General features: G+C 31.8%; 1 protein-coding gene across 1 annotated transcript in view; it reads right to left on the reverse strand.

The window, feature by feature from the left end:
- LOC142319650 (ankyrin repeat and BTB/POZ domain-containing protein 2) overlaps nucleotides 1-24571 on the reverse strand; it is a 165689-nt gene that overhangs the window by 44329 nt on the left and 96789 nt on the right. Inside the window, exons 5-9 of the mRNA XM_075357190.1 lie at nucleotides 19944-20092; nucleotides 17185-17272; nucleotides 15074-15303; nucleotides 13748-14006; nucleotides 501-643 (exon numbers count right to left, since the gene is read on the reverse strand). Of these exons, the coding sequence (XP_075213305.1) occupies nucleotides 501-643; nucleotides 13748-14006; nucleotides 15074-15303; nucleotides 17185-17272; nucleotides 19944-20092 (869 nt within the window). The remainder of the gene's footprint in view (nucleotides 1-500; nucleotides 644-13747; nucleotides 14007-15073; nucleotides 15304-17184; nucleotides 17273-19943; nucleotides 20093-24571) is intronic.

Here is a 24571-nt window from a genome sequence, read left to right on the forward strand (position 1 = left end):
ACATTAATAAGTATTAATTTTGTTATCTTTCAGGTGATGTAATATTTTTTGGGTTTCTTTTATGTACTCTCTTAATAGAATTTCTTTCAGATAGCTCAAAAGGGCCACATTTTCTGGCCTGACAAACTTTTACAAGTTCAGGTCTGAAGGTTTTAAATTAATACAAATTTTTATATTTTTAACAATAAATATAAGATAATTGCTTCTAAAATTCAGTTAAATTTAAACAAAAATATAATGAAGCGCTAAGGAACAAGTATAGATTCAATGCAATGTTATTTCAAAAACATTATAGAAAGGAGTCAACAGTATTCATGGTGAGCTCAAGCTCAAAAAAATTCAATCGTACAATCACCTCTCAGTAGTCAAATTTGAATTAGTAGTTAGTAATTATATTAACACCGTGGTGAAGTTATTAATGTAGCACATGCAGGAAACTAGATCTACAATTTGAAGTAAATTATACAATATTTTTTTCTAAAATGCAACTTTTAACATACTCATGCACAAATTTTCCAAGTCGTACATCAACCATCCAACGGTGAAATCTACCGACTGATAACTGGAGACCAGCACGAGCAGATTTACTTTGCTTTAATTGATCTCCTGACACAGCAAACATGGCAGCAGATCTTAAACATGCCTAAAATAAAAAAAAAGATTTTTATAATTTATCCACTTTTAATTATGTGACTATCTGAAATGCACATATAGTAAACACCACAAATAACCAAACTATTTGTCTAAGTACTGAACAAAATATTAGCATAAAATCTTTTACCAGTCATTTTAAAGCTTTGGGCTATACTTATGCTGAACTCAAACACCTGGATTAATCACTGGTTTTGTTTGAACCTAACTGGAGCATCATAGTTTATTTTCATTGTTGAAAATGAAGTAAAACAATGAAGTAATACAAAATGAAGTAATGTAGCAATACAATGAAACTTTTTTAACACATTCAGATTGAATTTAACCCTAGAACCAAATCGGAGACCTTCCCATTTGATTATGCTTTATTACACTAGTCAACAAAATTAAATTTTTTGTTTGTTAAATAATAGTGAATGGCCAATTCTTTTAGTATTTTTATACTGATTTCATATATGTTAATAAACTTTTTCTATCGGGTTCAGTTTTTTTGTAACTGAAATTTCTTTTAAAACAAAAAATGTATAGTGAATATAATATGACAATACATTATATGCATTTTGTACTCATCTAAAATCTATTTCTTTTGGATTTTCTGCTTTAATTTTCTATAGGTAGATAGATCCCTCTTTAGATTCCAACAGTAGTCAGCTAACATTTTTGGTTTCCATTTTCCCTGGTATTGTGTTCTGCGTATAGATATCTCCTGGTGAAGGTGTTCTCCATGTTTATCACTAATACTGCCGAGATTGTTAGGGAAAAAATTCAAATGTGAATGTAATAAATGGATTTTGAGTGACATGTTATACCCAAGTTCTTTTGTAGTTCTGAAGGAGTTCACTCACAATTTCTCTATAGTTACTGGTCTTATGGTTTCCAATAAAGTAGTTTACCACATTTTGAAATGATTTACATGTAGCAACTTCTAAGTCATTCAAACATTCTTTAAACACCAGATCACTCATCATTAGTTTTCTTATTTGTGGTCCAACAAATATACCTTCCTTTACTTTAGCATCGCTTATATTAGTGAATTTGTTTTTTTAGAAAATTAAACCCTGCATCATTACAATTCATTGCTTTAACAAGATTTTTGAATAAACTTAAATGTATATTGGTGGAAGATAAAAATTTTCTGGTTTTACTAATGCCTGACTAACAACGTTCTTCTCTCCTACAGTCAGTAACTCTCTCTTTGGCCACTGCCCTTTTATGTAATGGTTTCTCCTATCGCTGGTGTCCCACCTGCACAAAATGAAACAGAACTTAATGTAACCAAGTTGTAGTCCAAGTAAAAGTGCTATTAATTTCAGATCTCTACAAATATGCCATAAATATTTCTCAAACTAAATCCAGATCAATACAAGTTTTGTATTTTAATAAGATTCCTTCATGAAAACAGCATGTGCTAATGGTATTGATGGGTATTTATTTCCAATGTGAAGTAGAACAGCTTTTAAACTAAGCTTTGATAAGTCAATAAAAAGTTGCCATTTGTCAGGATGGTACATATTACCCAAAGCTTCCAGTAAAAAGTCCATATCAATACAGTATAATAAGAAGAAGTGTACAAATTCTGATTGTCTGTCACAGAAAGCAGTTATTTTAGTGTTTGGTTGTAAAAGATGCCATCCTTTCAGTCTTGATACCAGTATTTCTGCTTTTGTTTGATAAATTTACATCACGAATCAGATAATCTAATTCTGACTAATTAATTAAATAGATCATATGCCTCCTCTATGAATCACGAGACCTTGCCGTTGGTGAGGGGGCTTGAGTACTCAGTGATACAGAGTAGCTGGACCGAAGGTGCAACCATATCGAAGAGGTATCTGTTGAGAGCCAGACTAAGGAATGATTTCTGAAAGAGGGCAGCAGCTCTTTCAGTAGTTGTTAGGGGCGTGAGTCAGGACGACTTTAACGGCCATATCAACATCACTCAGTCCTCTGAGTACTGCGCAGCTGAAAGCAATGGAAAACTACAGCTGCATTTTTTCCAAGAAAATGTGGCTCTCTGCATTTTCATATAGCAATGATGGAGGGAGGCGCCTTCCTTGGTAAAATATTCCGGAGGTAAACTAGTCCCCCGTTCGGATCTCCGGGTGGGGACTACTATGGAGGGGGTCACCAGAAAATTAAAAAATAACATTCTACGAGTCGGAGCGTGGAATGTTAGAAGTTTAAAAAAGGTTGGTAGGCTGGAAAATTTAAAAAGAGAAATGGATAGGATAAATGTGGATGTAGTAGGAATTAGTGAGGTTCTGTGGGAAGAGGAAGGCGACTTTTGGTCAGGTGATTTTAGAACAATAAACTCAGCTTCAAATAATGGGCAGGCAGGAGTAGGTTTCATAATGAACAAGAAGATAGGGAAGAGAGTAGAATATTTCAAAACACATAGCAATAGAATCATTGTAATAAGGATAAAATCAAAACCTAAACCGACAACGATTGTTAACGTCTATATGCCTACAAGCGCCCTTTATGATGATGAGGTAGAGTGTGTATACGAAGAGATTGATGAAGCAATTAAACACGTAAAAGGAGATGAAAATTTAATAATAGTTGGAGATTGGATTGCAAGCATTGGAAAGGGGAAGGAAGGAAATATAGTAGGTGAATACGGGCTGGGCAAAAGGAATAAAAGAGGGGACAGACTTATAGAGTTTTGCACAAAGTATAATTTAGTAATTGCCAACACCCAATTTAAAAATCATAATAGATTTTGATAGATAATTAATCAGTGTTACAGATAAAAATTCTTTTTTTTAATGAACTCGCATATTTATATTAACGTATATAAATTTTTCTGGTCTTTCATGTTTTTATAATAATTTCATTTTACAATTTGGCTTTCCCATTAAAATTGTGGAGTGACAGCATTCATACATCAAATGTGCTAATTAGAAGCTTTAATTTTATAATGATTATTTTTCAACAAGTATCAAGAAATATTTATTTCCAATTAAAGCTTTCTACCTTATTTTAAATAAAAATTGAAATACTGGAAATATTTACAAGTAATAAAAAATACTGAGTGTATAAGCAGTTCCTCCAGGCCTTTTATAACCTATTCTACTCGTGAAAATAATGGAAAAAGTTATAAATATTATAAATTTTCTAAAATGCTTCGTTTACAAGTTATGAATAGCAAACGATTTTGCCCACACTTCAGTTATCCCAGTGAAATGAGGTAGTACTGAAATTTTTAGTACGTTAATAAGGAGCAGAATTAGTGATTTCTTATGGCCTTTGAAATAAAAATAAAATAAAATAAGTCCCAGAACTGTATCTGCAGTAGTTTTTGAAATATGGGATGAAAACCAATAAATTGGTAGTAAAAAATCCTGTTTTTTTATGTTTGACGTTTGTTGAACGGTTTGTAAAAAACAAAATTTTTAAAAACAAGATTTGTAGAAAGTATAATTCTGAACAAAATAGTGTAAGATAATTTTATTTAGAAACAGTTCACTTCTACATTAGTCAGAAAAGTACTTATTTAATATAAACAAAACTCAAATTCTTTTATGGTGATGTGAAAATTTGTACAAACAAAATTTTGTTACACAACTGTAAAATAAAAATTACTTAAGATTACTTTTTTTATTAATGACAGAAATACAATAAATTATTTGGGGAATTATTATTTAAAAGTTGACAGTAACATAACAACAGCTGATAAAACAATCTGCAATACCGTATTAGTATTTAAATTATTCTGAAAGGTACATCAAGTATATCGGGTACTGTGAACTGTGCTGTCATTAGTGAAGGTTTTCCATGAATTTTAGTTTGAATATGATTGGTTTGCCATTAAATTAATGCGATACTTATTTACAGCAGAGGAATACACTGATATGGTATTAATTTTGGATGTGTGTAATAGTAATGCTACAGCTGCTGCAGCAGAACACATTTTCTGAATCGCAGGATTCCAGATCCCAAAACAATTAGCGCAACTTTTCGCAATCTTCAGGGAACAGGTTCACTACCTACTATTCATATCAGCTATGAGCAATCTGTTCCACACCATGCTGTTATTGATGAAATTATTATCGAGGCAGTTCAGTACAGTCTAGGCATTGATACATGAAGTTGTTCTAAGCAGTTTGGATTTTTGCATTCTATGGTTTAGAGGACATTTAAACAAAACAAGTTTTATCCTTATCTAAATAGCCAGTTCAAGATCTACATGCAAAAGACAGTCCTCTTCACTTGGAGTTCTGAAAAAGGCAGCATATATATTGACAACTCAACTAGTTTGTTTTGTTTACCGATGTAAACAAATTTCACTTGAGATTGTGTCAAGAACTTACGCAATGAGTATGCAAGGACAGAAGTAAATCCTCATGAAATGGTGGATGACAATTTTCAACACCAATTTAGCGTCAATGTATGGTGCGGCCTTCTTTACAATCAGCTGTACGGACTGTTCACATTACCTAGGCGCAGAAATACTAAGATCTACTTCCACTTTCTTCAAGAAGAATTGCCATGGCTGGTTGGAAATGTTTCTCTAGCACTGAGATGCAAAGTATAGTTCCAGCAAAATGGTGCACCTCTCCACTTCTCTTGGCCATTTTCATTCACTTAAATCATCATTTCCCAGAGAAATGGATTGGAGATCCACATTCCTGGTCACAAAGATTGCCTGATCTAATAATACCTTTAGATTTTGCATCTGGGGACAGATGAAAATTGTTCTATACAAACAAAAATACATTCTCGTGAGCAATTAACTGCCCTATTATGGATGAGCCCAAACAACTTAAGGACAGCTTTGAAGAACTAAAAGAGTAAAAAAAGCAATACATAAGTGTACTAAGAAATGTGCTGAAAATGGTGGGCTCATTTATGAATACTTATTATAAATCTGTATGTATAATGCATTTTGGTCTAGTATACTGTTTCTAAATAAAATTTGAATTTTTCTAACTTTTCTTTGTTTTAAGTGTTTAAAAGTTATTGTACTCAAACATAAAAAAACAGAGTTTTTTTTTACCAAAATTTATTGGTTTTCACCACAGATTTTTCAAAAACTACTGCAGATACGATTCTGGGACCTATTTTATTAAATTTTTTCAGGTGAATTACCATAAGAGATTACTAATTCTGCATCTTAACATCCTAAATATCTCAGTACATCCTCATTTCACTGGGGTAGCTGAAATTTAAGCAAAATCTTTCATTAGCCATAACTCGCAAATAAATAATTTTATCTCAGATGTTTTTATCAACTTTTTCCATTATTGTCATGATTAGAATAGATTATGAAAATCTCACGAGGGCTTTATATTGAGAACCTGAATGTTACCATATTGAATTAAAAATCAATTTTATACAGTAAGACTGAAAAGACTGCATGTATAATTGAAACAAAAAGAAAAAAATATGTATGTATTATTTTTCTAAAATCAATCCATTCAAGACCCATTTCAGTAATGGTAATTGTTATTTCCAGTATATGTAATTGTAATTTTAATTTTATGTTTTATATGTAATTTTATAAAATGTATTATATACGACTGATTATGTGAATTCTGCAAAAGTGCTTTTGTAAAAAATTATATGAAGAAATTAAAAAAAAGGTAAGAGTTATCTTATTACATATATAAACACCTCACTAGATCACATCTACAGTTGTAGCTTGGGACCTAGTCCCACCACAGGTGATCCCCTGATAGTCAACCATGAAAGGTCTTTTAAGGAATACTCCACAGCTGAACGAAGCAACACAAGTTCAGAGAAGGCAGCATTTGGATATGGTGGGCTTAGAAGAAAACATACGATCGGAAGCATTGGAATGCTCCAACACTACACATGAACAAGAAAAATACGAAGTCTATAATCAAACCAAAGAAAATCACCTACATCTCCATTCACAATGTAAACTCGCTCATATGCATTAGCAAACTAAAAATAATAACTGGCCTAATGGATTAACACTGTTAAAGTCATGGGTCTGCAGTTAATAAGAAACACAGACCAGGACGTCATGAAATCTCAAGGATATAGGCACTACAAAGGTATACCTGTGAAGAGAGTGATGAAAAATATCCCACAGTTTGGAACAGGCTTTTTAGTCAGCCTCAGAATAATAAATTATTATTACAAGAATGCAATTCACAATCCCCAAGAATATCAACACTCATCCTAAAAGCATCTAATAAAATGTAACACCCATGCACCCATTATTAATAAAAGTAACTCTCCAAAAGACTGTAAAGAAACAGAAAAGTTCTGGGATCTACTTGACTTGACTATAAATAACATCCTCAAAAATCATGTTAAACAATTAGTTGGAGACTTCAATGTTCAACTAGGCAGAGAAAGAAGGTAGCGTGTGGCATCATTGTAAAATGGCCTTCCCAAGAGAAAGCCACATACTAATCTCAAAATCTACGTATTTCAAGAGGAAACCTCAAAAATGCAAAACCTGGAAACACCCTGACTACACTAAAGGCGAATGGCAATTAGACCATGTCTTCATGAACAAACACTACCACAAGGAGATCTACAACGTAGAAGTCCTCTAAGGAGTAGACACAGGCTCAGATCACTATGTAATCAAAACTAAAATTAAATTTACTCCCAATGAATGCAACAAAACCAAACCCCTGAAACTAAAAGAAAAATGGACTCCACCCAACTAATCAAGAATGAAAATTACAAAAAAGCAACTGAAAAAACAGCATACGCAGATAAACTCAAAGATCTCATCAACAACCTTAAACAAATCGCAGAAGAATTAGCCTCAATAAAATTCCATAAAAAATATCGATGGTGGAAGAGCAAATGTGACAAAACAATGGAGAAAAGACATCAAGAACGGCTATTTCACCAATCCCAAAAATCAGAAACAGCCATCCAAAATCTAGTAAAACAAAGAAAAGAAACATCTTGAACCCTAAGGAGAATAAAAAGACAACACTATAAAGATACACTGAAATCAATAGAAGAAGAATTCAATAAAACATAGTAGAGGTAAAGAGACTTATTACAAAACCTCAAAAATACGAACCTCCAACCCTACTAACAAAGAATGAAAACTATAAACTGGCCCATAACAATAAAGACAATGCAAAAATCTTAGCTAAATATTTTAACAAACTCCTAAATTGCGAAAAACTGACAGCACTCCTTAACTTCAACATCAACACCACTGGAAAACATTAACCCTCCCACAATAAAAGAAGTCTAACTAGCAATGGGTAAGATGAAGAATTACGAAGCAGCACGAGAAGATTAGACTTTTTTAGAGATCAGGAAACATGGAGGAAAATTAACAAAAATTGCTCTTGTTAACATCTGGATCAAAGAAGAACTACCAGAACCCTGTACAACAGCACTCATCCATCCACTACACAAAAAAGGGAAGAAAAACCACCCTAGCAATTACATGGGAATCTCATTCCTAGACACAACATACAAAATTCTTTCAAGAATCACCCTGAATAGGACCAGTTCACAACTCGAGAAAGAACTAGGAGAATACCAGGGAGGTTTCAGACCTGGAGGAGCTGCACAGACCAGATCATAAGTTTCAAGCTATTAATGGATTACAACAGGAAAAGAAACACAGAAATGATGATAACATTTGTAGATTTCAAGAAAGCTTATGACTGCATACACAAAGAATCCCTACAAAGACTTCTAAGACACCTTGGACTATATCCCAAATAAATAAACATGATAGAACTCACAAAGATAGACCCTCACAAAGTCAAAAGTAAAATTCAGAGGCAAATTCTTGGAACCATTTGCCTAACAAAGTCATGTACAAAGAGTTGGATCCCATCACTGATACCATGTGTAAGAGGAGACTAGGATCCTTTGGACATATCATGGGGTTGCAAGATTCAAGACTTCTGAAACAGCTAGAACAGTACAATCTCGACTCAAAAACACCAAGACAGGATGCAGATGGATCAGAGAAAAAAGAGAGGTTCTGAAAGAAATTTGGCCTTACACCAGAAGACACCACAGATAAGATAAAATTAAATAGTCAAGAACAAAAACACTCGCTTCATACTCACAAGAAAAAACTCACAACACAAACATTATCAACACTAGAAAGGGCACAAAGATCGAAATGTATGAAAAAGTACTGGGAGAGCCACATGGCCAAATAGTCCCATCAAAGAAACTTGAATAATGGACTGACTAAAGTGATCCTATGCGATCATAACTATGCGAAGATAATAATTACATTTTTTTTAAAAATGTAATTTTTTTTGGCGGCTGACAAAGCAGGAAGGATCCTTGATGCTCTTACAAGACTAATGAGTAACAAGCAGGGACTCTGGGCTGGAAAGACACAGCTCATTCTCTCGGAGGCCACCTCGGTTCTGTTATATGTGGTGCCGGTCCGTCCCGTGGGGGGGGGGGGGGGGGTACTGGTGAGGGCGAGGAATGAGAGGCTCTTCTCCTCACTCCAGAGAAGGGCAGAGATCAAGGTGGCCTCTGCCTATCGTATGATTTCAGGCGATGTGGTAGAGGTCATCGCCAGGGTCCCCCCCCAATTCATCTGAGGGCAGCACAGCTAACAAGAAGGTACAAGGGAATGACAAAGGCTGAGACAGGGGGAATTCTACTGGAGGAGTGGCAGACCAGGTGGGATGCCACCACTAAGGGCCGCTGGACGAAGAGACTAATCCCAAGGATTGGGCCGTGGATTCAGAGAGGGCATGGGGAGGTGAGTTACTATCTCACCCAGATCTTCTCTGGTCACGGGAACTTCATGACTTACCTACATCGGTTCGGAAGAAGAGCCTCCCCAGCGTGTGCATATTGTACGCAAATGGAAACACCAGAGCACATGCTTTTTAACTGTGCTCGGTGGGATCACGTCAGAGTACAGATGAGACTGGCGTGGCTCACCCCAGGTAACATCGTGGGATACATGCTCCTGGGAGGAGGGAATAGAACGCCATGGAGAAAACGGTCAGCAGAATTCTGGGTACAAAGGAAGAGGAGGGCAGAATTGGGGAGGCGGCTCTACGATGCTAGGAACAGGACTTGATAGGAATGCTTGCTTTAAGGAAGTAACAGCCATGTGATGCTTGATGATGCCGGGTGTTTTACAGAAGTAGGGTGAGGTGCACTCATGTATGTGTGATGGAATGTTATAATTAAAAAAAAAAAGTGTTGAAGTGTGAAGACGTGCAGAGCCACGGAGGTAGTCTTTTTGCCCAGGGTGTTCAGGTCTGCCCACATTCAAAAATGGAGGGGTCAGGACTCCCCGATGATGGCATAAAGAACCCTAAAGGTGTGAGTGGGTCACGAAGTTAAGGATGTGCAAAACATACATCTGGAACTGTAAGATTAGGGACAGGATGAGTAGCTCCTTAGCGGAAGGGCCTAGCGGCTATCTGGAAGAGGAAGGTCGGTGTGTCCTAGTGAAGTTGGGCAGACCCCAGTGGGAAAGCCCCAGAAGGGGTCTAGCCAGGGTGGACAGAGACTGCTGCCATGACACTATGAGGTGACTATGTTTTGCTTAACGATGAGGACCAGTTGCGTTAGTGGTGTTAAAAAAAAGTCAGTATAATACTGATCAAATGTTTACCTCTCATTTTTGTTACAATTTACAACTTCTGGCTTCTTCAATAACAGTTCTATCTTGAATAGTTATGTTAACTGTAAATAAATGTAATAATAACAAACAGTAATTGAAATTCATGTTGAAATTAAACACCTGATAAAGCCCTATACATGTAGAAAATTAGACTAATTTTAATTGTGTATAACAAAACACAACTATAAGAATCGAACTGTACTAATCCAAATAGAATTCATTCCAACAGGAAAAATACAACGGTATGACTGAGGAACTGCACCTGTAGCCACAAAAAAACTCAAGTGATTTCATAACCACATATATAATTTGCTAATGGTGAACAAAATTCTTCATTTAGTTATCTGCAGTATCTGTTACATTAGTAAATTTTCATCCACACTGAATTTGTCAATTTAAAAAATCAATATATTGCAATACCCTTACAGATACAAATACAATGTAAAGGTTTCACTGTACAATGGAAAGGTAAACATTAGATTAGCTACGTGTTACTTTGTTTTGTATTTTATTCAGGAAAATAACAAAAGTTTTGTTTAATTATTCAGGAGAAAATAAAAACTGGTTTAGAGTGACTCAAGAGTCTTTAGCCATAACTTTGTTATTTATGAACGGATTTTAATAAATAAGGAGTTCCTTTCTTTATTACAAAATGCTTAACTTTTTTTTTTTTGTAAAACATAACATTTAAATAAACTAGTTGCAAAGATATTAACAATTAAAAAGTTTACATCACTGCCGCTTTGAAAAGGATAGAGATCAGGTTTTTTTTTTTAGAGGATAGAAGTAAACCTCTAGGTACCATAGTTGTAATTAAATTTCAGCTGAAAACATTAACCATCCCTGAGAAATAAATTTTTATGTTAAAAATACAAAATGATGGATAGCCAATACTTTAAGTGTTTTTGGACATATGTTGATATAATATTTTTTTCTTAATTTCCACGTGGTGGATCATCCCCTGAATTCTTAGAAAGAATTTAAACAGTCTATATATATGTTTACAGAGTAAGTCAAAAGTATGGAAGTCCCTCCTCAACAACTTTAAAACTGTTCCAGATAGAATAGTGTAACTTTCAGAATATCGGGTCAACTACTTTACCTTTTGATGAGAAATAGAATTTCAACTTCTTCTTGAAGTTGGGGGTGACTCTAGAGTTGTAATGGAAATATTTTAAATGGTAACATCCTTTGTGCAATAAACATTTTAAAGAGCCCTTTAAGACAAGAAAAATGATATAAATAAAAAGTTGGTACAATGTCTGAACCCAAAATGGCAGCAGGGTAAAGTTTGAATTTTAAAAAATTACATTGATAATTTAAGTAACTGTTAATCACAAATAAATAAATTTATAAAAAATTGATTAAATGGATGTTACCAAATAAATTTATTTAAAAAAATAATTATTTTTTAAGTGTAATGTTTGCTTATTTACTGACATTTCATTTTAATAAATGTTTGAAACGTCCTGCTATTGTTTGAAAGCATACCAATAGGTTGCAAAAGGATAATACTGCATTATTCAATGATTCCCTAGTGATATTTTGTGTTGATTCTTGAATTTTATTTTGTAAATCATCGATATCTTGGTGCTTATTATGATAAACAATACCTTTTAAATAGCTCCCATAGAAAGTAATCCAATGGTGACAAGTCGGGTAATCTCACTGGCCAATATTCTGACCCCTTTGGCTAATCCATATTCCACGAAAAAATGCATTTAAAATTTGATATATCTGAAGACCAAAATAAGGCGGGGCACCATCTTGAAACCAGTGTTTTGGAAGTTGAGGCCAACAACGTTTTGAATGTTTGGAAAGTTATGGTCAAGAAGCAAAGCCTCATACTTCACTGCATTTACATTTCCATCAATAAATATAGGCGCTACGAATCGTCCACCAACAATACACGCTCATACATTTACTTTTGACTGGATACTGTGTATGTGCCTCATGATACCAGTGTGGAATGATGTCAGTTCAGTATTGACCTAATTATGATCATTTATATAGCCATTTAAAAAAAAGTGGTCTAATCACTAAAAACTATTTTGTTTAATAAACTAGGATCTGCACAAATATTGTTCATCATAATTTCACAGAACTCAAGTCTTCGATTATAGTCATCTTCATTAAGTTCTTGCAACAGACAAATTTTTGGGTTTGAAATTTTTACTTTTTAACGTTCAGATAACTGACTGAACTTTGGCTAATGTTATGTTCTCATGCTGCTGTTTGAATTGAGGAATGAGGATTCTCAATTCTTGGATAATCTGTAACGATTTTTTATTATTTGTTGCAGATTTAGGTCTCCCTGGTTAACCTATCCCTGTTTCTTCAAATTGTTTGGTGGTTTTTGACACTGTACCTTATGAAATAGGATTTTGATTAAGTTTTGCATTGAACAATTCACAAACCTCATTACATGACCTAACTCTATCACCAAAGCCCGTCATCATTAAAAGTGTGACTTGTTCTTTCATTCTCACCTGTTCACTAAGTGACATGTTGATAGCAATGTTAGCAGGTAGCACAGAAAAAATTAATTCATTAAAAAGCAATTACAAAAAAGATAAATAAAAAAAGTGGTTTGTAAAACATATGGTAAAGTTAGGCAAAATCAATTAGCTAACTAATCACAGTAAATTTTCATAAGAAACTAACAATGTATTAATGAAACTCTAAATTAAATATTATACAACAGTGAAGTAAGCTTCATTTTAGCAACAATGGTAAGAATACCATCAATGATCAGCATGATAAGGTGACAATACTTTTATTTATTTACTCATTAAAGTGGAACAAAAGCAATCTTTTCTGTTAAAAATTAAATTTTTTCTTAATTTATAAAAAAAATTTAATTAGATTAGATTTTAATTCAATTCACTTTATTTTTTTTTTTAATTTAATTTTATGTTAATTCACTAAATTTAGTAATTTTCAAAATCCAAACTTTATCCCACTGCCATTTTGGGTACAGATATCGCACAAAACTTTTATTTATACTACTTTTCTTGTCTTACAGACCTTTAAAATGATTTATCTCTCAAAGGGTGTTAACATTTAAAATATTTGAGCTACAACTTCTGGGCTTACAACTACAAGAATGGGTTGAAGTTCTATCTCTTGTCAAAAAGTCAAGTAGTTGACTGATACCTTATACTGAAAGTTATAATATTCTATCTACAACTTCTACAACTTCTGGGCTTACAACTACAAGAATGGGTTGAAGTTCTATCTCTTGTCAAAAAGTCAAGTAGTTGACTGATACCTTATACTGAAAGTTATAATATTCTATCTAGAATGGTTTTAAAGTTGTTGAGAGGTTTCCATACTTTTGACTCACTCTGTATGTATGCTCAAACATTTTACACCAAGAGGAGGACACTATGTAAATTTTCTGGTAAAACAAGAATACTTATTTAAATAATTTTAAATATGTAATTATATTAACAAATTAAAATAATTAAAAATTTTTCACAAATTGTAATAATAAAAAGGATTTATATTATAAACATTACATACCTTAATGCATGAATCGGCAAGAACAGGGCATAATATTATTCTCAAGGCACTGGCTACTTCTTGTTTTCCACACATCCCAACAGGCTTAGCGAGGCGCTGAGCCTCTCTAGCAAGTCTTACCAGCGCTCGCTGCATCAAATAGGAAAGTCTAGGTATTGTTTCCATAGCAACACGTTCCATACTTTCTTTGACTCTACCATTTTGTATGACACGCAATACATCATGATTAGACCATGGAAGGTGCTGAAGTTCAACTAATCTGCAAAACAATTTCAAATAAATCTCTGTAACAAAAGCAAAAATAAATAATGAAAACTTATATATTTTTATTAGCATTTTGTTTAATTTTTAAAAAAATACAAGTAGATGTGAAAAAATCTTATGTGATAATTTTGCAAGAAATTAAACTTATATTTATTCATTATTATTTATTTGAAATACATATTTCATAACTCCACTTACTGTTGGATGCAAGACTGGAGATTTTTCATTTAATTACCTATTATACATGTAAATAATAAATAACATTTATACTGTATACATTCACATAATATATTTTTTACACATTAATACTTTATAGAGATTATTAATAAATACAAAACACTGTAGAAATTATGAAATATACAAAATGGAACATAAAAAAAATTTTTGATGATCTGAATTAAATTGTACCTGATCATGAAGATATCTACAAAATTGTTTATTTTTTAATATTTTACCTTATTTTGATTTTTGAATAAAAATCAAATAATTCAATTTATGTGAAATACATTAATTTACTGAGTTATACTAAATAAAGATATTATGTTTCATCTGATTAATCATAAAAAAAATTCTGAAAGAAATCTATTATGGTTGTCACTGATCAGCACAGTCACATTCTTATTATCACATTGAAGTCAGCCTTTTTACCAACCTATATACTCATTCTTCATCCCTATTCATAATAATGAAGAAATAAAATTACATAGATTTATCTATGTAATTTTAGACTAATGCAACTGCAAATTCAATATACATTCAATCTACCACATCAGTGAATAGCCTTGTATTGAATTTGATGGCCATGTTGCAGCAAGTTGTGAACTTGCAACAGAATGTATTGACAAATAAAATGGGATAACTCACTGTGTCAAATATCATAGGTGCAGTGACTGATAAAGAATACATGTGATGCTAAGTAGCACAATCATTTAATCCTACAAAAAATTATCCTTCCACAACACAGTTGGAACTTTTGGGTGTCTTATGTAAAATAAGAAATTTAATAAAGAGTAACAATGTTTAATATTAATGTTTATTAATAATATTTTTAAATGTACATACCTATTATGAGAATCAACCCAGACAAATTCATCAGCAGATGTGACATTTGTATTAATTGTTTCTAATGATGAATGCCTCATCAACCTACGAACTGCCGGTTCACTAGATTCACTACCACTAAGACTTGAATATGTAGAGGTACTATATCCAGCATTTGATGTATGTGACCGCATAGTAAGCTGTTGTATTGCCAGCTTAATGTCTTCCAAACCAGAACCACTCGGTACTAACTGCAATATATAACATAGTTCCAAGATAGGATTAAAATAAAATGGGACATATTAATTTTAACTAGTACTCTAGTCAAGTATAAATAACAGAAATATATTACAAATCAACAATTAACATCAAAATCAAAACAGAATCCTAATATTTATGGAATACAAATATCTACTCCTTCACAACTAGATCTACACACACAACATAAACAATATATATGTATATGTATCATACAATTACATCTAAATACAAATACAATTATTTACAAAAATTACAGAGAATATTTCTTTGTTAGATTTTCCAAAACAGTTAAATTGTATTTCCTGAAATCTTTTTATTTTTTATACAAGCACATTTATCTTTATTGCAAAACTCACATGACTGGTAAACAAGTGATGAATTTTATATACATGTAATAATTATACTATTTATAAATAAATATAATTTCCATCATTTTCATCTATAAGTATAATTTATATCGTATTCGTAAGAGATATCAACTGTTAAAAACCAAAAACCATCAGAAGATGCCCTTTGAATACTGATGAACTGTCTATTATTTCATGCTTAAAAAGAAAGTTATCTCTTTTTTTTAGTCAATTAAGTTAACTTATGAATTGTACTTTTACACAGATAACCAACAGAAATCTTTTGTTGTTCTTTTTATTTCAAATTTTCAAACCGGTGAGTAGATAACTGACCAAAGTATAAGTTATCAGTTATACTCCATAAAGTACTTTCAAATTTGGATGCTGTCCATTTCTAGAGTTGGCAATACAAAAGTAGATATTTAAAAATTCTTTTTATAAATAGATTCCATTGTAGCTAATTTAATCACACGTAACGTACTGGCTTGTTTGGTGGAGTTTTGTAATAGAGGAAATTTTACTTCTGTTAAAGTAGTATCTAAGCCAGGCCTCTAATCCTTCTCAATTTAGTTCAATATTGCTTAAACACTTTTAAACACTTACAGAACTATATATATTATAATACATGAACATTGTGATTAACCTAACTTATTATTGACGTATTTAAATAACTGACATCAAGAGATACATTTTGATTTTTAGCTATGATATCTCATCTAAAAATTAAAAAAATATATATTTATAAATCTTAATGACTGTAATATTAGTTTATATATGATTTGTTCCATTAATTTTTTTTATACCATTAGCATTTCTATTATTTAAAAAGCTATAATTTTACTACTTATCAACTAATTATAAAGCTGCAGAAGGCATTTAAAAATAATGGTTTATTTCAATAATAGGGGGTTGATATAACAAGACCCATTAACATTCTAAAGAATTAACTAATGAACATGTACTATTAGTAATAACTAATAAAGATATCTAGAGGGTGCCTATTAATGACTGTAGTTTATAAGAGAAATACTTGAAAAAATATGCTGTTTTATCTTAATGTATTACTTCAATACGCAGTGTGGCCAAAATACTATTTCTTTTGAATTCTTGTTTGATTCATTATTTAATTTGATTTGTTAGGCATTCTGTCCAGCTTATGCTTATATATATTTTTCAGACTTCTTCTAATTCAAAATATAAACAAAAAAATAAAAGTAGCAAAAAAGCTGGTAGTAAGAAATTACATTGCAAGACAAACTAATTGTATCAACAGAAAGCACCTAATCTAATAAAAGCAAATCTTATAAAAAAAAAGTAATAATTATAAACAGTGTGATAGAATTGGACTGAAAATAGCTTATTAACTTGAAATCTAGGAATTAAACATTTTTGCCAATCTACATTTTTAGCATAAGTTACATTATACAAAAAAAGAAAAAAAACTGATTTATTTTTAATAAATGAAAATGCATACATTGTTATAAACAGCCTTTAAGAGAAGCTTCATTGAAAAACAGTAATTACCTTGGCTGGTGTAGCTCGATGTCTGCTTCTATTCTGTATGTTTTTACGCCCAGAACGACTCTGGTTAGGCATTACACTTGCTGACAGCCTGTAAAACATATCAGAAACTTTTGATAAAAATAGTGTTCAATTATTTCTGAGGAAAGTATTGCGACAGAAATCATTAACTTACAGAATATTCTACAATAAAGTTAAAAAAGGAACATAAATCTCAATTTATAACCAAGCTCCTTTTTTCAAGAGGAATGATTTAAGATATAAGAAGAATTTTTACACTGTAAAAATATTTAGTAAAATGTAATTATTAATAATAATATTAAAATAAGGTAGATTTCAAACTTGTATACTTGAACAAACATATGATTATCACTGAATACAAATCAATGGACAGACCTAGTAGTACAAAGGTTCTAATTTACTTCAGAGTGTAGACTGCTTTACCTACCCTCGGTCGAAAGGCACATCTAAGTATGGCAGTTTTGACCAAGTAAAGTTAGCATTCAACAAAAAGTACAAACTTTACACAGCAACGGATGTGAACGCTGATGTGAAGATATGAATATGACACTGATGAAGACATTTGTGTGGATATGCCCCCCTGGTAGGTAAACTTGAACATTTGGGGAAGCAGAGAAAAAGAAGGGCGAAATCTTTGAATTATGGTGCTAGCATAGAACGATGAAAATTAGTTATTTTGACAAGGTTACAAATATTCATGTTTTACTGAGAATGGGATTAAAGAAACCATGCTAGTTGGAAGTGATTAGAAAGAGCCGTATGAACATATTTTAAGACATGATAGCTTACTTAAGCACCCATCCTAGAAGGGACCACAAAAGATGAAAATGTTAGAGGTTAGCCTAGAATGGAATATATTAATATAAAATGACATGAATTGCAGGACCTATGCCAAGTTCAGGAGAATGGCTGACCAAAGAGTCATATGGAGTGTTATTGCCAACCAACATATTGAGAAGATATTACCAAAATGTTTTGCAACCCTTAAAGAATTCAACTAAAAATAAACTTCAATGACATAAAAACACTTTTGCCTACATAACATCAACAACTAACTTGGAGTAAAAACAAGAGTAATATACAATTTTTTTTTTAATGTAGATAAACAATGATGTTTAGAACTAACCAATTTTGTTAAGATTTAGCAAAACTACTTTGTCTACTGGCATCATTAAAAACAAATTATACATCTAATAATTTTACTTTTTAAATAATTTCTGAGTTTTTTCTGGGACCAACATGGACTGAAGATGGTGGTAGAAATAAAATGTACTTAAGCTGCCATTGTGTTTTTTAATTTACATTCAGTAAACATTAAAAGATGTAAGAAGCCAAGTTAGTTGATAATACTTTCTTTTTTTTTGGCAAACAATAAAGCAAGAGCAGATCCTGATGACCATAGGCCCAGACCCAGGGTAATTAGAAGGGCTGAATTACTACTCTTCACTAATATAATGACTTAAAAGTAGTGGTCATACTTCCTCGATAGTAAGATGCTAATAGAAGAAGTTTGTTTCTGTTGTATCCATTGTTTGTTAAATATGTCAGATCTTTAAAAGAATATTTCTCTTAGTGTTTTAAGACAAAGTTTTATACACCTAAAGTGTATTATGATAAAATAGACAACCAAAAAAGAACAGTTGTCTAGTTTATTAAGATTGTAGCTGTTATGTACTACCACACTGTCTAATAATGATACAAGTTGTGTTCTTATAAATGATGCATCTAAACACTGCATCTTCAACTGTAGATCAAGTTACTATTGAAAAAAATTAATTTTTTTTTTAGCTGTAGCAGTATGAAAAAAATAGGAATGTGAAATTCAAAAGAATCATCAAATAACTTGTGAAGAACATTTTATGAAAAACATTGATTATTTACAACCTGCCTGAGCTACAATTTTGACTTATTGAGAAGGAAATTAAGTCATGCCTATACTCCTACATTTAAGAACCAGCAGCCATATTACCTCAATCTCTGCAGAAAAAGAATAAAGCGCATGCTTGCAAGGCAAAAAAAAATTGCGGCAACTAAAGAAACAAAAAGAAGATGACTACATAAAAAAAATTAAACAAATTGGATGGTTTAAAAAGTTATCTTGACAATAGAAATCAGGCTAGCTTGTGTTGATAGAAGAATCAAATTATAATGACCGCAGTAAAAGTAGCTTTCATACCATTGTCAATTTGCATTTGTGATTAATTAGAAAATAAAAATGTTTAAGAATGCCATTTTAAAAGTTTTATACAAAAATGAGAAACTATGTATTATGTCAAAATTACATTTATGCTGTGGTAAAGTAGACAAATGCAACTCATGGTTAATGTTTGTTGCTGTAAATACATGGATACATCTAAATGATAGACAATAAGCTAAAGTAAAAGAAAGCAACTGTGGAAGAGAAAATAAATAAAAAAGCTAATGTTTAAGTACAGAATCAATAAAAATAAGATTTCACCATTTAGAAAAACAATTTAGTTTAATTCAGGTGGATCACCCAGCCAATTTTCTGATATGGTAATTTTTTTTGGCACTCTTTAAATATCCTGCAAGCTAGTTGGCCAAACGAAACGTTAACATTAATCCTTCCTTATCATCAGTCCTAAACATAATCTACTGATTCAAGGTCAGTTAAATGTTTTAAGAAATACATTCATTCAACATTATTCAAATAATAACCTCTGGATAAATTAATTGATTTTTCTGATTACAATGACATTATAATGAACATAAAGTAGTACCGTTCATCTTCAGGCACTGAATTGAGGTGTGATCGGTAGTGTTGATGTCTGTCCACTGGTGGACTGGAACTGGTGTGTCCATCAGACATGCTAGCATGGCCTGATGAACGATTATCATCTGAAGAACTGCCATTAGAATCATGGCGCCTCTGAAAAAATTAAAAATATTTATAATTCTTATTGAAGCATTTTTGTAGCGAACATTATTACTTCATAAGCAATAATACCAATAAAACATATTTTTTTTTATTACAAATATTAAAAGTTACATTGAAAAAAATAAAAAGCTACAATGTTTAGTCTCTACTAACAAACAATATTATTAGTATTGTGCTGAAGTAGCCGCCACAATAATTACATTCAAGAAATAAAATGAAGTAGTGATGTGTCAGAAAATATCAAACAGTTTGACTAAACTGTACTTTCTCAGATAAAAACCAACTGCTGTTTCACTTCTGTAGAAACTATCCTTTTTCCACCCAATAGCACAAGGCTTGGCTGATAAATTTTGCACATATATGCGTACCGTGGGAATGAAAAGAGATATTGGAATGAAATAAAAAATGTATAAAAGACAATACCTTAGCTACAAAATGCATTATTTATTTTTCAATGTAATCCCTGTTTATACTGATACACTTTTTCCAATGTGTGACAAGTTTTCACATTCTGGCACTGAAAAATTCTAGCGGTTTTTCTCGGATCCAAGTGGCCACAGCTTCCTTCACCTCATCGTCAGTAGTGCAGTGATTGATTACCTCTGAGATCCCTCTTGAGATGAAGGAAGAAGTGGAAGTCGCACGGAGCTAAATCTGTCGAGTATGGCAGATGCGGTATAGGCTCAAACTTCAGCTTGTGGAGAGCTATCAGAGAGTTTGCGCAGTACCCATCGTGCACAGAGTACGATAACCCAATTGCTCGATAACATGGCCTACTTGTTCTTTAGATATACCTAACTGAATAGTGATGCATTACTGGGTGATTTGCCAGTCACTTTGAAGCAAATCGTCCACCTTCTTTCAATGTTTCTCATCTGTCATAGAAACTGGTTGTCCACTCCAAGGTGCATTCTCAATATCGCTTTACCAGCTACACATTCACAAAATTTCAAACCCCACCCATTCACAGTACTCCTGTAAACAGTTTCAACATCGTAAACCGCTTTTTACATTTTCTGCTGTTAAAAATTCTATCACTACATGCTGTTTTAACTGTGTTGACATATTGGCTGTACTCGACTTCATTTTAACTGCTACTTAAAACAAACCGTTAAAAGGATTTCAACGCATTATTGCAGGTTTGTAGAGGGGGATTTTAGATATCATGTGCTGCCATGCCCAACTCGATAGTACCTTTTGTCTCTGTGTAGCACGCTAGTGTGCAAAATTTATCAACCGAGCCTCGTAAAACTGCACAGCAAACACAAATTGAATCTGTCAGCTCAATGGAACAAATGTTAAGATAACGAAAACAGATAAAGTGAATAAACCATATGCCATTTGCTGAGAACAGGTCATTTGCCCAGCTTTAACAGTTGTTTTATCAATATTAAATACGTTGTAATTAACTGCTAATATCAAATAGTTTCAAAAACTAAATAAATCTTATTCATGAAACTACTGCAATGTTAAAGTGCAGAATAAAAGGGTCATAAAACAGTAAAATCATGTGATTGATATATGGTATTCACTGGCATCAACCAAAACATCCTGCAGCCAATCAGTGAAAAAAAAAATTAAAATGAAACCAATACTTTTATAAAAACAAAAAAAAAACAAGCAGTTGAACAATGTAATGGAAAAATGAATCAATCATGAGCATTACAGATCAATAATTTAATCTGTTTCTGCCAACAGTTTGTACAAACAGATATTTTTTATTCAACGATCATTTCATTTTCATTTGGCAGAAATGCCCATGTTAAATATGAAATATACACTTTCATAATAAACGCACTTCATCAGAATATGTAATAAAGGAAAATTTTTAATTTATAAAATGATTATATAATATAATATGACAAATAAAATATTTTTTGTCTTTTTCTCTACTTTTAGGATAGACTTACAGTTGTTCCATGAAAGCTTTTCAAAGAATTTTTAATTCAAATTCTTTTTGATTTTTTAAAAAATTAATTTAACTGAGTAACTTGTTTTAATATAAACATGATTCATTCTATTGTCAAGTGTTATTTTGTTTAATCTATTGTTTGTTTTTTCCAAAAGTTAGATTATTTCACTTACAATTATTAGTATTACTTCTGTTTTATTTTGCACTTTTATCTACATATTCTATGGATTTAAACTGGGCTTACAGAGAATAATTTCACTTAGTGAATCAATATGTTTGCTTCCACTTGGTCTCAACTATATTATTACACTGGGTATCAGGTCTTCCAGTATTCTTTCTAAGTAGTCTAGCACATTCTGTTTACAGTTTTATTTATGTTGTAATAATATATTAATAGTTAAAAATGTTAACTTTTGTCACAACAAACTGTTTAATAAATGTAATGAATTGTTTCTGAGAAACTTTTTCAAAATTTGTCTAATTTAGTTTTAAAAAAATTGTTGTTATATAATAGCTTAAATTTTAAATCAGTATCATCATTGATTACCAAAGAAAAAAAAATACTCACACAAAAAATTATGATAAATTTTAATTCTGCATATGAGTAAGCCTGTCTTCCTCCCACATGATTTTAAAGAGCAACACTTTATATATATATATATATATCTTCAGCCTTACTATATGTGAAGTTCAAATTTGTGAGTCAAGTAATTAGGATGTATTTTATCACAAGTAGTGATCTACTTGGTTTTAAAATCTCTAAATTAGCAATTGTAGAAAAATAGGTGTGTGTGTGTATGTGTGTGTGTGTGTGTGTGTGTGTGTGTATATATACATTGGGTGCTGTTAATAAATTAGCATCTAGTCAAGTAATAAAAATAAATAAATTCAAAAACATTTATTAAATACAAAAGTTACATACATTCTTATGTTCCTTCTCAACATAGTTCCTCCCATAGGACTATTAATACAAGCACTATTATGATACCAGATTGTCTAGCCCCTCTTCAAAAAACAAGGCCAACAAAGTACCCATCCATATGTTGACTCCATCCTTGAGTTCATCATTGCTTTTAAAGTATTGCATAGCCAGCCAATCTTCAATTTTATTTACTGATGAATATCAAATGTTACCAAATCAGGGCTGTAAGGGGAATTAAAAAAATTTGCTACTAAACTTATTTAACATACTCTTCGTACTACTGGCAATGTGAGGCCATGTTGTCATGTAAAAAAACAATCCCCTTCTTAAGTATTCCTTTACCATTTATTCTGTATCACTATTCTAAGCTTTTTCAATGTTTCACAATAAATATCTGTGGTTATTTTGATATCTGGCTTCATAAATTCTGTCAACAAAATACCTTCATAGTTCCATTATGATAGCCATCACTTATTTGAATTTTTGGGCTATTTGATGAGTACGTGTGCATTTATTTTAGAAATGTTCTTTTATATCAATAATGATGAACTGAATCCATGTTGTCTCTTCTCCAGTAACAATACTGTAAAGAAATTCACTTTCTTTATTCTAATGTTGCTGAAGAAAAGTCAATGATGCTCTCATTCTTCATGTTTTGTGAGCATCTGTAAGTTGTTTTGGTGAACTTGTGCACACAACTTACAATAATCCAATTTGTTTAACAATCCTGTAAAGAGTGAAGCTTGAAGTTTGATGAAAATTTTCTCTAAACTTAAAAACTGTTAAGTGAGATTTATTAAGAACAACATTTTAATATTTTTCAACAAGCTTATCTCTCACTATGGAATTTCACTCTCTTCCTTCCTCTTCATTCATGTTAGTTCATTCTGAATTTCCAGTACCATTCTCTCACAAAATCATCACTTGTTACATTATTTCTTTAAACTGTACATCTAACAGTGGATCTCAGGTTTAGATGTTTCATCTACTTAAAAAAAAAAAATCATACTACATACCTTACAAATGCAAAATCAACAATTGCCTCTATATTTCACCAGCTCTATTCAAGCAGTACAAGTAGGCTATTACACACACATATATACACATCACATTTTTTAATAATATCCCCTTGATAATTCTGAAACATCTGGAAATACACTTCGTACGGAATATATTCTGGAAATTAAAAAGCTGTGAAGTAACAATATGTTAATGAGTGCAGCAATATTCAATAAACTGGTTCGTGTTGATTGTCTAAAACGAAGTAAAAACTGGCTATAGTTCTCTTAATGTTATTGATGACATAATGACTAATGATCATAGTAGTTAATAAATTAATAAAATATTATAAGGGCATCATTTTATTATATGAATCCCTACTTTTAAACATATTAAATTTTGATATGTGAGTATTTTGATAAATAAGTATTGTGATCGTGAAAAATTCCAGTCTTCAGATTTCACCTCCTTCTTTCTTATTTAACTTTTTTTTACTTCCTTGTAAAAAGTAAAGGAAGTATTGTAAACACAAATTATTTAAGTTTTCATATTTCAATGAAAATATCCATTTTGACTAGTTTAGTCCATTTTGACTTAGTCGGCATGACATCTGTACGTAAGTATGTATGTGCATGCA

Source organism: Lycorma delicatula, chromosome 2 (assembly GCF_047948215.1).
Source record: "Lycorma delicatula isolate Av1 chromosome 2, ASM4794821v1, whole genome shotgun sequence".
Classification (NCBI taxonomy): Eukaryota; Metazoa; Arthropoda; class Insecta; order Hemiptera; family Fulgoridae; genus Lycorma; species Lycorma delicatula.